The 17,070-nt window shown below is 38.0% G+C and overlaps 1 protein-coding gene across 6 annotated transcripts in view; it reads right to left on the bottom strand.

The window, feature by feature from the left end:
• Positions 1-17,070, bottom strand: part of STXBP5L (syntaxin binding protein 5L) — a 218,184-nt gene that overhangs the window by 64,867 nt on the left and 136,247 nt on the right. For all 6 annotated transcript variants that reach the window (XM_033086846.2, XM_033086882.2, XM_033086867.2 and 3 more), the window contains exons 8-15: positions 15,031-15,154; positions 13,421-13,499; positions 13,095-13,249; positions 10,567-10,639; positions 9,163-9,310; positions 7,711-7,778; positions 6,515-6,555; positions 2,230-2,447 (exon numbers count right to left, since the gene is read on the bottom strand). In XM_033086846.2, coding sequence (XP_032942737.1) covers positions 2,230-2,447; positions 6,515-6,555; positions 7,711-7,778; positions 9,163-9,310; positions 10,567-10,639; positions 13,095-13,249; positions 13,421-13,499; positions 15,031-15,154 — 906 coding nt within the window. The remainder of the gene's footprint in view (positions 1-2,229; positions 2,448-6,514; positions 6,556-7,710; positions 7,779-9,162; positions 9,311-10,566; positions 10,640-13,094; positions 13,250-13,420; positions 13,500-15,030; positions 15,155-17,070) is intronic.

The raw sequence follows: 17,070 nt of genomic DNA, 5'->3' as shown, positions 1-17,070 counted from the left end.
TGTTTTCTTCTTCCAAAATCCATGGACATTTTGTGCCTGAATCAGTTAAAGAAACCTAGAGACAACATTTGCCTTCAAAGGCTAATGAGTGAAATACTGAGTTCAGGAAAATCTTACCTGGAAGTAATTGCAGCTGCCTGAAACAACTTATAATGCTGTTTAATCTTTATGCAGGACTGGAGTAACTGTTGAAGAGTATGTTCTTCTGCTTACCAGTTAGGCGAGTATCACTCTTCTTTGAAGGTTTTTCTCTGTGTATTCCTTTTACTACTAAAATTAATTTTGTTAAGTTCTAGCTGTTGTGCATTTGAAGAGAGAAGGAAAAATTCTGGCTAAAAACATGATTGTGAATTTTACTTAAGTTTTTTTCCCTGCTTTGACTGGACCTTAGGAGGGTTATAGAAATGGTGAACTGATTTATTTTGACATAAAGATTTTTTTGGGGGATCTCATTACTCAGCTTATTGATTCCCCTTTCACAATCAAATGAGTGTAAACTTTTTTCCTATGTTTCCTCTTAAGAGCTTTGAAGAGGAGCTTCACTGAGGAAAGATAGCTCACTGAGAAAGTGATCTTGTTTTTTTAATAGATGATTTTGAGACAGGATGGAGTGGATTCAGATAAGAAAACAAAAAGCAGCAGATGCTTTTTATATAATTCCATGACTATGACTCCAAGGTTGGATATTAAGCAGAATTCATTTCATGCATACTCCTTGCCTCCAGAATCTGATATGAAATGACGGCAACTAATACTTCTGTTGAGAAAATTCCAGGCATAGCCTATGCCCCTAAGGCATATTCAGGTGCAGACTTCCCTGCTACACGGAGCAACACTTGAGTAGCCCCTACACTTCCCATTTATCCCAGTAAAAACATTGCAACACTGACATCAGGGTAGTCAAACAAATGTGGGGGCCTTATAATGCTGGCACTTGTAGATTGAACTGAAGGTAAATTCAGTTTGGCTGATAAGGAAGGAAGGACACAAAGTGCTTTATATCTCAAGCAGCAAAGAAATCCTGAGACTGGCCAGCTGAGTCTCAATATAGACAAAATCACACAGCCTAAAGACAGATTCCAACAAAGAATTCCACACTTTTGATTAAAAAACACTCCCATCATTTAGAGCGAAGACTTGAATGCAAGCAGCAAAAATGCAGAAACAAAAGAGAAGGCCTGTTACAGAGATGCACAAAACCCAGGGAAATTCTGTGGTCAAGATTGCATAATTTAATATTCAGAGAAAAATGCTTATTAATTACTGATGAAATCTGAGAAACTGGTAAATTGCACATATTATAACACTTTGGAGAATACCAGTAATGATGCAATTCAGCCAGAAAAGTGAAGGACAGGGAAAAAAGACATTAAATTATAGATAATAAAAGATAAGGTTCACTTGCTGTGGAACAATGTAAGAATACTGAAATTGAGTAATTTTAGCAGCATTATGAATGAGCTGGTCAGTTATGTGAAATTACTGTGTATCATTTTTTAAACCTTTCCTGAAATGATACATTCAGGCAGTTTAACTATTGCCCGGTGCGGGGACAAAAGTGTAAAAAACAACAGAAGAACTACTGGTAATGAACATCCATACAGAATGACACATGGCTACAGGCCAAAAATAACACAGGTTTTTGCCACAGTAGAACTTTCTAAAGTGCATTAAAATAGTGAGAAAAGGAAAATAACTATAATCAGAGAAGGTGACAAATAATCTAGCATTTCATATAGTTTCCATCTTTATGGAAATAACATCAGCATAAGCCAGAAAAAGAGAAACTCTTTTTGTTTTGTTAAACTCATTGATAATTTTCAGCCTCCTTATGAATACAAATGAAAGAGATTAAATACTTGAGTTAAAAAGAGTATTGTGCATGTACACAATGCACATTAACTGATAAAAACATGCAGCAAACAGTAATTTTAGACCAGGTAAATGCAACAGAGATTCCTGTATCATAAAGTCTTCAAAGCTAACCATGTCTGAAAGCTTCACTGTGTGTTACTACTATAGCAAAAAGGAAGTGGGGAGTAGGTTCCCAAGCCCTCAGACTTTTGTCAGTAACTGAAGTAGAATCAAGATTACCCTGGAAAGGTTTAAAATTTAATGTCCCTAAACATGTATTTATACTGTTTGCTATTTTTATATAAGCACACATTAAGCAAGGCAATTTGATTTACAAATTATATTCTCTTATAAGAGAGTGAAATGAGTACTTACTGCAATTTCAGTATTTACTTCATGTTTGCTGAACCTGTAAATAATCACATATGCAGAAACTCCTGCCACACAGAAAATTCGGCTTTCAGGACACCAGTACATCATCTGAACAGCAAAAGGATCTTCTTCCACAATCTCAGCTGTTGCTTTTCCTTCTCCCACTTTCTGTTTTTCAAAGACCTTTGATGTTTTTAGTTTGTACAACATCTGTAGAGTAACTGGAATATATTAAAACATATAAAAAATAGAACATGAAGCAAATCAGTTATAAAACTCCTCGGTTCCCACTTTCTTCTCAGTTGTGGCATAACAAGGAATTTTTGGAAAGCCTAAGAGAAGATGTGTATTATACAATTGTCCAAACTAGTACACATGTTATTCTGGTACACATTACTCTTAGGATATATATTTAATACTTCTCAAAAGTGTATTTGTCTGTGAAATACTTCTTAGTACTTTCTGGGGAAGGGCATCAAAGGTATAAATCATTACGTCAATAATTACACTTATAATCAGTGCTATAGAGAGGATCTTACAATATTGATACTTTCCTAAAGAGAAATGAAACTATTTCATTTGTCTGAGGTTATGGTCTTGATAGAATGTAAAGAGTGTATGACAATTTAAGAGAAAACATTAGGAAAGCATACTGGTAGTCTGGTTAACAAAAATTTCTTCTGAATTACAGTAATTTCACGACCATAAGGCGCACCGGACTATAAGGCGCACCCCCCGGGAGCCGGCACATTTCGCAACTTTGTAGATCAGATAAGGCGCACCGGACTATAAGGCGCACTTTTTTTTTGCAGCGAGGCTCCGCCCCCAGCTCCCCCTGCGTGCTTGCTGGCCGAAGCCCCACCTCAACCCGGTAGCCATTGGCTCCCGGGCCTGCCTGTACCCGGCAGGGCCGGGCTATGCCCACCGCCGCTCCGTGCAGCATCCCCAGGGCCCCGCTGTTCTGGGAGTTCCCTGGCCCTCCAGGTGACCCAATGCCGGCAGGCTTGCCCCTTGCCGCTGATGCCCCAATTCCAACTGCTTGCCCCCTCCCCGCGCGGCAGCCGCTCCGATTCCGGTGGCTTTCCCCCTTTCCGTGGAGCGGCCGCTGTGATTCCAGCAGCTTTCCCCCTTCCCGCGCGGCAGCCGATCCGATTCTGGCGGCTTTTTCCCCCCCCGCACGGGGCCGTCCCGATGTCGGCAGGGACGCCCTGATGCCGGCAGGCCCGCCCCGCACAGGGGGTGCCCTGATACCGGCAGGCCGGCCCCGCGCGGGGGACACCCTGATGCCTGCAGGCCCGCCCCGTGTGGGGGCCGTTCCGATGTCGGCGGGGACACCCTGATGCCGGCAGGCCCGCCCTGTGTGGGGGCCGTCCTGATGTCGGCGGGGACGCCCTGATGCCAGCAGGCCCGCCCTGCGCGGGGGACGTCCCGATGCCGGCAGGCCCTCCCCGCACGTGGGCCGTCCCGATGCCGGCGGGCTCGCACTTCCGGGGTGGCAAATGTCGCAACTTTGTACATCAGATAAGGCACACCGGACTATAAGGCGCACTTCCGGTTTTGGGGGGAAATTTTAGTCAAAAGGGTGCGCCTTATAATCGTGAAATTACTGTAATGGGAGTTCAAAAATTATTTTAATTTATTGACTAATAAGTAGATCATTATTTATACCTGTATATATAATTATAATATCCAGAAGCTTTTGTCAAGATTAGAACTCCACTAAAACAAATTCCAGAGGGATGACAATTCACCCCATTATGTTTCACATTCTTCCCTGTTTTTACTACTTTTACCTTGCTTTCTCAGTGGCATTAATCAGTAACTGGATAAAGTCAGAAAAGCCAGTGAGGCCCAGCACCTCTAAAAGTGTGCATATCCACAAAGGCCAAGCTGCTACCTATCATTGTAATTGTGGTAGCTCAGCCTGCACATCTTGTGTAACAAGAACAACAGGAAGATGAAAGGACAGTGTTTTAGTTATGTAACCAGATGATGAACACAGTAAAAATACATTTTTGTTTGGCAGTGCAGATATATTCTAGGAGGTTTAGCATATACAATTTTTAATGTTTTAAAAAGTTTTAGCACATAAAGCTTTTCCGAATTTTCACAAATTACAGCAAGTGATTCTGTAATAAATGCATAATTCTTCCTGCCCTCAGTGGCAAAAAAAGAGGTTCCAGGTTGCTCTTAGTGCCAGTAGCAAATCTAGAGTGGCACTTTAAACCAGACATCATGGATCCATGCACATTATGACTGGAAGAATTATAGAATCATAGGGTACAGAGTATAAGACAAGACTCTCTATGTTGCTCTGAATTACTGGGTGCCACCTGCACAAGTAAACAAAAAAATCTTTTTTTCAGTGGTCTAGCAAGTCCTTGTCTCTCCCAGATATGTGCTCCCAGATGTGTGCTTATCTCTAAAAGTATTTTGTGCCTTCAAATACCAGTAGGATATTATGTTTACTAGGGAATCTCAGATGAACTTTGAACTCCATTGAAAAGGTTAACACCTTGCAAATAAAATAAATAATAAAATTTTAGAATAACCAAAACCTTGTAAATAAACAGTACCAAGTACGGTGCAAGTAACACGGCACCTGCCCTGAAAAGCAGGACTAGGACCAGAACATCAGAGATGCACTGAAAATACCAGTACTGTTGAAAAGATTTTGAATATTCTTGATCATCTAAGTTTTTAATGTTAAGAAGAATTCCTCATGCAACATGTATATATTGATTAGGTTATGCTTATATTCCTATGAGAGGTGTTTTTCTTTTCCCACTTCTGCCAGAGTTACAGAAGCAATGACTAGCACACTGCTTCCTGCGCAGTATATACACTAAATGCCTTGGTGTTTTCCAACAGTCTGTATTGTTTCACCCTACCTTTAGAGTTTGTATTTGAACTTTCTTATTAAAAAGTGAAATATTCACAAGACAAAGTCTAATGTCTCACTGTACTTCTCTAAATAAAATGAATTAATCCTGCTTTTGTTCACATCAAAGCTCTCAAAAACCTCTGGTTTTGCAGATAAGGTGTTGAACTCATTTGATGTTTGGTGTTCAGCATTACTTGAAGACAGTGGAAAATGTAAATTCTGAGCAGCATGTTTCTGTTTTCCCACCATTTCAAAACAGGCAAATTACATAATAAAAAAACAACCCATGGTCATGTTCAGTTGCCATGCCTATTTAATAAATGAAATGTATTTTGTGAAATGAGGCTTTGGAAATCCTCATTTACTACTAGTCCATACTGAGTGAAAATATTTGGTATTAAGCAAAAAGGCAAGTACCTGACAAAGTCATCAGGTTTAGCTGACATTAAAAACTTGTCAACATTCCCCACACTTGGCTGGAAATGGTAGCAATATTAATTTCACTTCTGTGGCACTACATGGAACCAGCAGGTATGTTAAGTATCCCTTATTCCATGATCTTGGCACCCATTACAGACTGGTTATTAGGATCATATTAAATCTCTCTACACCTAACTTTTCATCCAGAATTTTCTTTAGCACACTAATACCTCATAAAGAGAGATATTACCCAGACATCCCTGTACTACCAAAGAGACAAAAATACAAGGCAATTCTACAGGAACCTTAGTGAAGTACTGTCAATTATTTGAAACAGAATATTTTAAATTTCCATCAAAATGTATATGTATTTTAATAAACATATTTTACTAATTAATATCCTATATATTTTCTGTAGGAGAAAATGCTGGTTGCTGATATATGCAGTTATAGCTAGATTATATGGAATAAGTATTTTCTGAAGCTTTTTCAGGCTAGGATTAATGGAAATGCTTCCCAATTATTTCCTGGGATTTGAGACTGGACAAGAAAAGATTTGGGTCTTTTCTACCCTCACCAGATTAAATATGTTTTGAAATATATGAATGTATTTTAAAATTTTATTTTTACTTAGCTATAAAGAAGATTTTATTCTACTCAGTATAGAAGCGACATGAACAACTGGAACGAAATGTTACATCTAACTGAGCCTTCTCCTCTATACACACAAGAACGTGCCCCAGGAATTTTTTATGAACACTTAATCCTATATAGATTTTGGTATGTTGGGCCTTGATTTTTGCCTAATATACCTCATTAGCAACATTTTTTCACTTAATAAACTTTTTTTTAAATTTCACCCCTTTGTCCTAATAATATCAGCCCAGCCATTACTACTCACCCTGTTAAATATCCTGTTTTATATATAAATGTGTGTTTGTGTAATTTTTCAGCATTATGTAAAAGTGAACTTTAGAAACTTACTGGCAGAAGCATCCCAAAATTTTACTGATCCATCTGCATGGCTTAAAAAAATATAAAAATTAAATGTGTTAAAACAAGGTACAATTCTAAAACATCATCTACTTTCAGTGGGTAATAAATGTAAGTAGAAAAAATTCATTTTGTTTATGCAACTCTCTATAACTTACTGGTAATATATTAAAGACATACATACTAAATACTATATACTAAAAAATATTTTGTTATTTGGTTTCAGTTGGTTAACAAAATATTTTTTATGCATTTCCTGCAGACAACTAAGCCCCCAAAGAATTTTAAGTTTGCAGCAAGAATTACTTCCCATACTAATAATGACTTTAAGTTACAGCACTTTTGGCTTTGCAGTGGGCCAGCATCAAACCTATGCACTCTAAAAATACCAGGTACAGTGAACTTTGAAAGGACAGAAGGTAACTTCATTTTGCTTGATCCTTCACAACTGTGTTCTTTTTAATAACAAAATCCTTGAAGCAAAGCTGGAAAAAAGACACTTCTGTTTACAATGAGAATGATCCCTTCATCACCTTCGCATACTATTGCATACATCATAACCTTATTTTTAAAATCAGGTCGTTAGTATCATTGATAGTAAAAATTCATCAAATACATAACTGAGACCAGAGGAAAACTCATTGTGTTTCTTAGCTGAATGATTACCATCTGTTTTACAGTATGATCCCTTAGGAATCCTTCAGGCAGTGCTCATGGGGCTCCTACTGCCATCTGAGCCTTTCTAGGCCTCTCTGTTTCTCTGCCAACAAGGTGAAATTCATCCCAGTGCACCACCCCTCACTAATGCATTAAAATGAATTCCCAAATTGTCCCCAGATAGAGAGTCCCTGGTAGGCCAAGGGACAAGAGCTATAGAACAACAGCTGTCCTCCTTTTCAAAGATATTCTCTGTGACCTTCAAGGCCAAAATATTCTCTTGCAATAGATTTTTTTTCCCAAAGACACCACCTTCACAAGCATTGTGACTAACACTGGGGCCTCAGATGGTCATTCTTAATGATAGCTCATCCCTTTCCTTATCCCTCATCTGCTTTCCACAGCAAAAGTGAATTGCTGTGGTGACATTACTCAGATGAAGAGCCGGGAAATGCATATGCAGTGAAGTCTCAACTTTTATCTATAGCTAACCCAAAATCAAAAGTACCAATACCCAGTTTCATTCTCACCCTGTGATAATGATTTCAGGAAATGTCTGAGCTCCAAGGTTCCATGCTCCACCAATGATAGGCCACTCCTAAACAAATGAAAGTACAGAGATCACAACTTACTCTGATGAACCTTGCTTGGTTAATTTTTAAATTCTGGAGTAGACAACATTTTCCCCCAAAAAGCAATACAACTAGTAAAATAACAAAAATATGTGTAATTCAAGTCTTTTACATTTTTTTAACATATTTGTGTGATCAGTTCAGGCTTTGGAAACTTAATAACACTTTTCTATTATCAACTAATGTTCTATGCTTTTAAATATTTCTGCACAGCTAACATTCAACAACCTAAAACACGAATGAGAAGGAAGAGTAACAAAAAATTCTGCTAGTCTTTTGAGATGGCTTTTGTCTTGGAGATCCTATCGAACACTGAATAGACCGAGAATTTATTCTGAATACAAAGGCCACTGAAGAAACTGGCCCCAAAACAAGTGTCAGAGCATGATGCCATGAGAGAAGAGAATCCAGTCTTTACAGAACATTTGAGATCATCATCTCTTCCTTACCTTTTCTTTACTGATAGCAGGACTCCCATCCTGTTGGTCTAGAATGCTGCCCTGTGCCTGAAGCCCTGATATGTATGGATACAACAGGGTGATATATGTGCAGTGGGTCAGGATGCATGCAGAATATGAGGAAATACAGGTAGGTGTGCAAAGTGTATGAGGCAAGGGTAGGTTCAAATAGGAGAAATAAAATATTTTCTGAAGTACTTTTGCAAACCAAGATACAAAAGAAGTAGAGAGGGCTCACTCTCTGAGTTAATGGGAAAAAATCCAGCTCCAAGGAGAATACTTCTGTTTATTTGCATAGAAAATTGACTTGTTTACCCAGTATTTTTTTCTACTTTATTTATTAAAATGGATTAGTTCTAGCCAAAATACAAACCAGTTTAAAGCTTGACATTTATAAATTAATTGCATTTTTTCTTTTACTTCCTGCAGATTGTCCTATTTCTGCAGCATTATGGTAAGACTTTGGTAGCTCAGCAAAATAATTATTATTATCCCTATTTAATAACAAATCTCACAGACATCAACTCTCACTGAATCTTTTCTGCTTAAGACTTTCAGTTATAATGTTTTCACTTTTTTCTTTGGTAGAGAGAATCTATCCATACAAACTTTAATTGTACACTGATGGCTCTCCTTTAACACAATCTGCTCTGGAATAATTCTAACATCTTAATGATTAAGTCCGATCTAATGGCAATTAATGGTTCTGCTTAAGTGGTCATGTTTCTGAGGGACAAATACTGGACTGTAGTCAAGCTGCTAAGATGCTGGTTTGACAAACCTTAGAGTGATTATTAAGGGAGTAAAACAAAAATAATCTGGTAAAATGTTACAAAAACTTAGGTTACACATCTCTTCCTTTGCTTAAAAAAAGAATATTGGTTTTGTTTACCTTATTGCTGTATCCTTGCTTTTTATGTTTTGCTCCTACAGAATAGAGTACAGGGATCAAATCTGGAGGACAGTCCGCAAAATATTCTGTGCAGGTAACAGGTGACTCATGAATGTCAATAGGATACGGATTTTCAAAGATTGGAAAACTAGTTAAGGAAGACAATTTATTAGAAGCACTGTGACGCACTGAGTCATAGAATAAAACATATTCTTATATTAAAATATATAACAGAATCTAAGTAAAATCACTACTAATTAAATATATTTTCTCTTATTTATTCAAACTTATATATTTTTTTTAATATCGGTAATAATGTGTAGTTATATATAGACATATATATATAAAAACATAGAAATTCAACTGATTTGACCAGAGTCCTCTTATTACATAAAGAGTCCCTAAGGTTTATAGGGCTACCTTTTTGAATGAATAGGAACTAATTTTTTTCTGACATCTCAAAATCTTATTTATACAGAAGTGACACATTTTCCAGACGTTTCAGGTTCATGGACATGATATATACTGTGAACTACAAACTACTATTACAACTGTGGATTTTATATTGAACATCTTAGCTTATTGGATAGGTAGACTTCTGATTACACAATGAAAAATTGCAATAGCAGATGAGTAGATCTACGTTTATTTCTCACTTCCATTAGTTTGAACAGCCTGATAAGGAGGGAAACCTCACTTTTGGCACATTACACAATGTTACTCACAATTGAAAAATATAGGAAATTGGGTTCTGATTTCAGTTATGTCCATTTTACACTGCTGAGATAATGTGAATTTTTCTTTAAACTGAGAGCTGAGTATGATTCACATAACATTTTCCAGTACATTGACAGCAAAATCTGTTCCTTGCTACATCAGTGTGAATGTGGATTTCCATTCCTGGTAGTGTTGGAGGCAGAACAAAATAAATAAGAATTGAATTACGCTTTACATTATGTAAAGTTCCTCTTTGATAGGAACATCGATTCTTATATGAAAAAACTATTTGTCATTTAAACTAGCAACTGGATCATGAAGTAATTCTGTAGATCCATATAAAACAATTCCATTATTTATTAAGATACTGAGGTTAGACATGCATAAAAGTAGTAGTTGAATCTTATTTCCAAGTCACATATGTGTTCAAATATTAACTTTGGTGTTGAGCGAATGTCTGAGGGCTGTGCTGAAGAGACTGCAGATTTAGATTTATTCCAAAGTTTAGGAAAAAATATTGTAAGTTCCTGTTCATTAGATGAACTTAGCTCTTAAAGTGGAAGTAAATATTTAGCAGGAGTGCATCCAAGAGTGAATGATTTTGGACAGTTAAATTATTTGGAATTCTATGGTAATTTACTGGACAGTTAAACACACAAATAACTTCATATAAAATTTTATACTTACTTGCTTTGTGTCAGGTCAACGACAATGAGATCTTTTTCCAAGAGCACAACTACAGCATAGGGTTCTTGAAATTCTGTAAGCAAGGAATCAAGTATAAAAGACTTCTGAGAGTTCTCCTCTCAGCCATTTTATGCAAGCAAGCAAGCAATACTTATGTTCTTTAAACTTTCATAGTATATTAGAAGCTTTGAGGTATAAATCCCAGACATATGTGCAAACCAGACATAGCTGGAAACTAGGGCCAGAGAGGAAGTAAGAAATTACTTTTGGATAGTACTGTTGACAAATATACAAAGCAGAAGAAGAATTGGGGTATTATAGCCTGTCAGCATGATGTTATGTTGAAAGCAAACAAGTACAATATTAATAAGTTGGGTGTATCATTGCATTATTGAATCCAATTGTGATTCAGAGAATGTATTTTTGATGTCCAAAAGCAATATTTCTACTGCATACAAATGCTCTTCAGAAACAGATTGTGCAGGACATTTCACGATACACAATGCCCCTGTTTCTAAGGTGATTCAAGGGGAATATTCCCTGGGAATCCTGTAAGTCTGCTGCTTTCAATTCCTCCCTCACACTCTTTAGGAGATTATATGGTTTGGTTTTTTATACAATTCTCTTTTTATTTATCAAAACTAAAGAATTAAGATGACAAATAAATACTTCCCTTGATGCACAGAGTATATTAATTTACATAGGATGTTATTAAAAAAATATGAAAGTGAAATTATGACTACCTTTTCAACAGCACCAAATCATTTCAGCACATGCAAGTTCAGAATAAACTGTTCAGATGGGTGATGCAAAAAGGACAAGCACATTATTTGTTGTTGGCTGTTTTAATATTAGGCTATGAATAATACAACTTAAACCAAAATGTTTAAATATTGGTCAGTGAGCAGGGGAAGATGCTACAAAACCTAAGTACTGGGAAGTATTTGGTACAGTTAAATGAAGGCCCAAAGCAACTATGATTATGGAAAATTAAATTTTTGCATGACATTGAAGCACATGTACACTTTATCTTTACTAAGTGATTTTAATATGTATTTGATTTAACAATGTAAAAAAGATTTATTTTACTTTTTCTGCTTGAGTCTTAAAATGCTAAAGTTACAGTAGTTTCACGAATACAAGCCGCACGGATTATAGGCCGCACTTCCGGTGCCTCGACAATGTTGCTGTCTTTGTCAATAGATAAGCCGCACCCCGAATATTAGCCGCACTTTCGTTCGTCGCGAGAATCCGTGCGCAGCTTTCACAAATTGGCCAATTAGTAACAGGATCGCGGCATAGCGGGCTTTACTGGCTCGGGGCGGGGCCAGGAAGGCTCGGCCCGCTCATGGTTGCCGACAGGGCCGCGTGGCCCAGCTCAGCACCACGGCTCGGCGGGGCTGGCCGGGTGGTGCTGCCGCTGCCGCCAGGCTCGCCGGCCACCCCGCGCCGCGTTCGCTAGCCCTGCCGGCGGGCTGCCGCCACCGCCGCCGGGCTCGCCGGCCACCCCGCACCGCATTCGCTAGCCCTGCCGGCGGGCTGCCGCTGCCGCCGCCGGGCTCGCCGGCCGCCCCCTCCCGTCTGCACCGCCGTCGCGTTTCCTCGCCCTGGCCGGCACTGCAGGCCCCCGCACCGCCGGGCTCCCCCACGCTGCTGGCCCCGATTCTGCTGGGCTTCCCCCGCTGCCAGGCAGCCCCACCCGCCGGCCTTCCTGCTTCTGCCATGCTCCCCTGCACTGCTAGCCCCAGTTCTCCCGGGCTCCCCTGCCCTGCTGGCCCGGGCTCTGCCGCCCCCCTGCCCCACCCTGCTGGCTCAGGCTCTGCCGCCCGCCCCCCACACTGCTGGCCCCACCTCTGCCAGGCTTTCCCACCTCTGCCGGGGCCGGCCGGGCTCCAGCTTGGCTTGGGGCTGCCGCGGGCTCTCACTTCCGTGTTGGCAGCTTTTAGAATTTTGTTAATGTATTAGCCGCCCCGGAATATTGGCCGCATTTCCGGGTTTCCACCAAAATTTTGGTCAAATTGGTGCGGCTTGTATTCGTGAAATTACTGTAGTTCCTTTTTGGGTTACAGCTTTTCTTAATTTATTTTCTGGAACTTTCTGACAACATAATTCAGAATTTGGCAGCCTCACAGTATGCAGCAAACATAAGACTGTTTAACAGTTCATTTCATGCTGAAGTGTAAGAACTTTTTTGCAGGTAAGTGACAGTTCAATTTTCATAATTTAGTGAACTGTAAATGATGCAAAATTTCAGACATACAAACACCTATCTTTGATTAATAGTAGTGTTTTCTCACAGTAGCCCATGAGTTTTAATCCTATAAGGAGATGTATGCATTCTTTATTGTCCACTCACTACTTGCTTCCTACACTGAGAATGCAAACAAGTTCCAGGTACTTTCAGTTATGTAGTTTTCTTGAGATGAAGACAGATATGAGAACGGAAATCCCTGGGACGTGATTAATGTATGAGAAAAGATCAATTCATTTGTATTTTCCATAACTGTATTTTCCCCCAATAAACTCACCATTTGGATATGGGGTTTCACAAAGAGTTAAAAAATCAACTATAGGATGATCCATTTCAAGAACTGTAATTGCTTTCCCATGCATGATTGTTAAACTTGGTCTTCGACAAGGCTTATCATATGACAGTCCACCAGAAAATATCACAAATGGTTCACTGTGTTAAAAAAACCAACATAAGTCTAAGTCTGTGTAGTACATACAAGTTTACATTATAGGTTTAGTATCTGCAAATAATAATAAATGGTTTTGTAAAAAGAAAGCAGGAAAAGTTTCTGAAGGACTTAAAGTCAGGAATGTAACATTAATTACAGAATTAAAGACAAACCTGTTTTTACAGGTCTTGTACTCTACTTTAAGAATTGGTTTACAAGATTCAGGTTTTTTTCCATCTCTTTGAATTTTTCCTAAGGAAAGAAAGAATATGAAAACCTTTAAAACATGAAATTGAATGATCAAATTAAAATATATACATTTAAACAACTGTATAAGCAGCAAGGAACTTAAAAGCTACAAAAGAATAGAATGTATTAGCTCCTATTTCCATAAAATACACATCTGCCTAAATTAATTATATTTATTATGTCTTTGTGTTTTTACTGCCACATACATCTTAAGAACCATACAACACACTTCAAAGGAATCTACAAACCTTGCAGATTTCTGACTATGGCACTTAACTAATGATGAAAGAATCAGGCTAATCATATGGGGTTTTTTCCTGAACACGTAATGACCATAAAGAGCTTAATTTTTTTTCTAAGTTGTTCATAAATTGACTTAATTCCTGTTGCTGACAAAACATTACATGCTTTTGGAGTGTAACTAGTTGTGTCATAAAATTAAATGAAGCATACAACTGAAATTCATTATTTATTGGCTAATTATGGCTCAATACATTCTTCCAATGAGAGAAAAGTCACTTGTAAACTAAAAAAATAGCCATTTTGGGTTTGTTGGTTTGGAAAGCCTATGCTTGACTGACAACAGGCTGACTGGAGGATACAGTGTAGATGGATCTAGATTTTTCTCAGAGGTGTACAGTGAATGATGGGGGATAAACGACAGAAGTTGTGGCATGGAAACTTCTGGTTAGATATTAACAAAAAAAATTGTGCTACATGGGTCATTAAATATCAAAAGATATTGCCCAAAGAGATTGTGCAATGTTTTGCTGGAAGTATACAAGTGCCCAATGTCCCGAGTTTACTCAAAGCTCTGGTTTGATCTGATTGTCTGACTGGTTGAGACAGACATAGTACAATTTTATGAGTAAAAATGGTAAAAATGTAGAAATACATTATGAAAATACTAAATCCTTTTGGGGCTACTTAGATTGTGACTTCCTTTTCTTCCTCCCTTTCCACCCAGTCAGGTTTCTCAGTAAAGTAGTGCATACAATTACAAGGGGGTCAATACTTTTTAACTTAATTTGCAGGAAACAATTTTATATGAAGTCCTACCCATAAAAGATACAGCCATCTTTTACTCTGGCTCCTTTAAATTCTTCATTGCAGTTCTTTGGGAAGCCTTGTACCATCCCCATGACAAATATCACAGTACCTTGTACAAAGCGCATTAATTTGTTGTGAACATTGCACATAAAAGCCCGTAAGTACAAACTTACAAAAGAAAGAAATATGAAAATCCCAGAGCCTGAGGGTCTCAGAGACCAGCAGTAGACTCTTAAAAGGAATTGACTAAGACATTAGAATAATATTAATCAGAAAGAGGTATTTATTACACCAATTAAAATAAAAAGTTTGATCTAATTTACTGATTTTACAATAATTTGCAGCTACTTTGCAGATCAAAATATTTATGCAAGAAGTAATATCTGCACTACAAGGAAAAAAATTAAATAAACATACATATTAGCAAACAGCATTGAGAACACTGCATTGCTTCTTAATTACACGTTTTAACTATCAGAAATACCGTGTGGAATTGTGGTCTGGAATGGCCTGTTAGGGCTTTTCAGATTCCATAGGGTCAAGCTGCCATCAGAGTGACTACACATGAACTGTTTCCCTTCATGATGCCAAGCAACAGAATGAATAGCCTACAGAAATGAAAAAAAACCCACAACCTTGAGACTGGAACAGAATACAGAGTTTACACAAAAATTTTCATGTATGACTTCAGATTACATTATTCTAACGGTATATCAACAGTTGGATGATTCTTCTTTGTCTAAAATCCATTACCATCACTTTTTAGCAACAGATGGCTATCATCCACATTTCATGATAAAGGCTAATGTAAAACAGATAAGAAAGCCTGTACTGAATGAGGCTAAAATTGAAGGAAAAATAAAAGTGCAAGAACAAGAGCCATACAATGCAGTTGTAATATGTTTGATAGCTCTCCTGGTAAATTTACATGTAACTCTTTGTAAAAATCTTTACAGGTAACATACAACAAACACAGTCTTCCCCAGAGGAAGTAATACACTGTTCTTGGATAATTTCCACATGTCCTTTCACATACTTAAATTGCAGAGCAAGTCCACAGAAATCTGGGATGTTTAAAATCAAAAGCAAAACACTAAAGAATCCAGGACTGTTTCATGGATATAAAAAATTATCAAAACAATGATGTAAGATGGAACAGAGAGTGCATCAGAGAAGAGGAATATGCACTCCTTTGTGCATGGCTACAAGTACTATATGATGAATGTTACGTACATCATTCTTAGTATTCTGTGCATCATTAGCAGAACTGACTGAAAATATCCATAGTTATATCAAACTATCAGAAAGGATAATGGCATAAGTCCTTCGATTTCCCTGGTATGTGCTGAAAAGTAACAAAAGCCATGTTCTGACAAAACATTCATTGTATACCACAGTTTCTCGCACACACCCCACAGAAGCACAAACTCACAGAATTCTCCCTTGAATCCATATCCCTTCGAGAAATGTTCAGTGCTAAATAGCAAAGAACACAATATAGTTTTATGTAAATGTTAATGAGATCTGGTTTTGAATGCAGCTTAATAAATGTCCATGTTTTTTTCAACCCAGGAAATGCTAAGGCCATGCACTTAAAATTGCATATAGACATTTGCCTGATTTATTCAAATGTTTTAATATCATGCCTGGGTATTCATAAGTCAGCATTGTAGCTGCTCATATTAATTTTGCTTTAGTGCTACTGCTCACTATTTAAAACTCCCTGTTGGTTTTCCTCTTTTAATCAATATAATGATTGTTATGGTTGGTTACAGGTTATGGTCTGGAGAGGGTATCAGAACAAATCAACCAAAGGGCCATGACCCTTTACCAAAGCTTAACTCATCTCCTGGGACTGGACAGCAGAGCCACAAATGAGTCTGCATTAAGGTGATCCAGATGTTTAAAAAGGAATCTGACACACCTCGTATACGATTGCTTGATTAACACACTACTAAAATAGTTGTGCCAAAAAGGATGCAAAAAAATGGACATGAAAAAAATGAAATTCTAGGTATTTATTTTTTGGTGACATAATGGCTATCACTCAAACTTCTACCTTCCAGAGAGGGAGTTGGTACACTATTCCTCTTAAATAAACAGAAGAAACCAAACTATAACTGAAATAACAAAAGACAACACAGAAATATGGTTCATGCAGAGTCCAAAGTTGTTGCCCTGATGTAGAATAACCTAAGTTCTGTGGGGAGCACAGCTTCACTCACACTGAAGGCATGTCTATCCTCATCCAAATTAATTCTAACATGAGCTCATTCATGCTTTCTATCATGCCAAATTTGAATCTGGTTTTGATGTGTTATCACACTAAGAAACATTTCACATGGTTACAGTAACGGACTGTGTCTGAGCAGGAGCTAGTAACTAGCTACAAACTGTACCAAGCTGCTAGTTAAACTGCCTCTACGTGACCAAGTACCACCTGCCAGCATAAACCTCCTCTGGAGTGGAGCTGAGGTGGGATGATCCTGGCACAGACAGCTGGCACAGCAGCAACTCAAGCTGA

Source organism: Catharus ustulatus, chromosome 2, assembly GCF_009819885.2.
Source record: "Catharus ustulatus isolate bCatUst1 chromosome 2, bCatUst1.pri.v2, whole genome shotgun sequence".
Classification (NCBI taxonomy): domain Eukaryota; kingdom Metazoa; phylum Chordata; class Aves; order Passeriformes; family Turdidae; genus Catharus; species Catharus ustulatus.
This window is presented reverse-complemented; position numbering and strand designations above follow the sequence as displayed.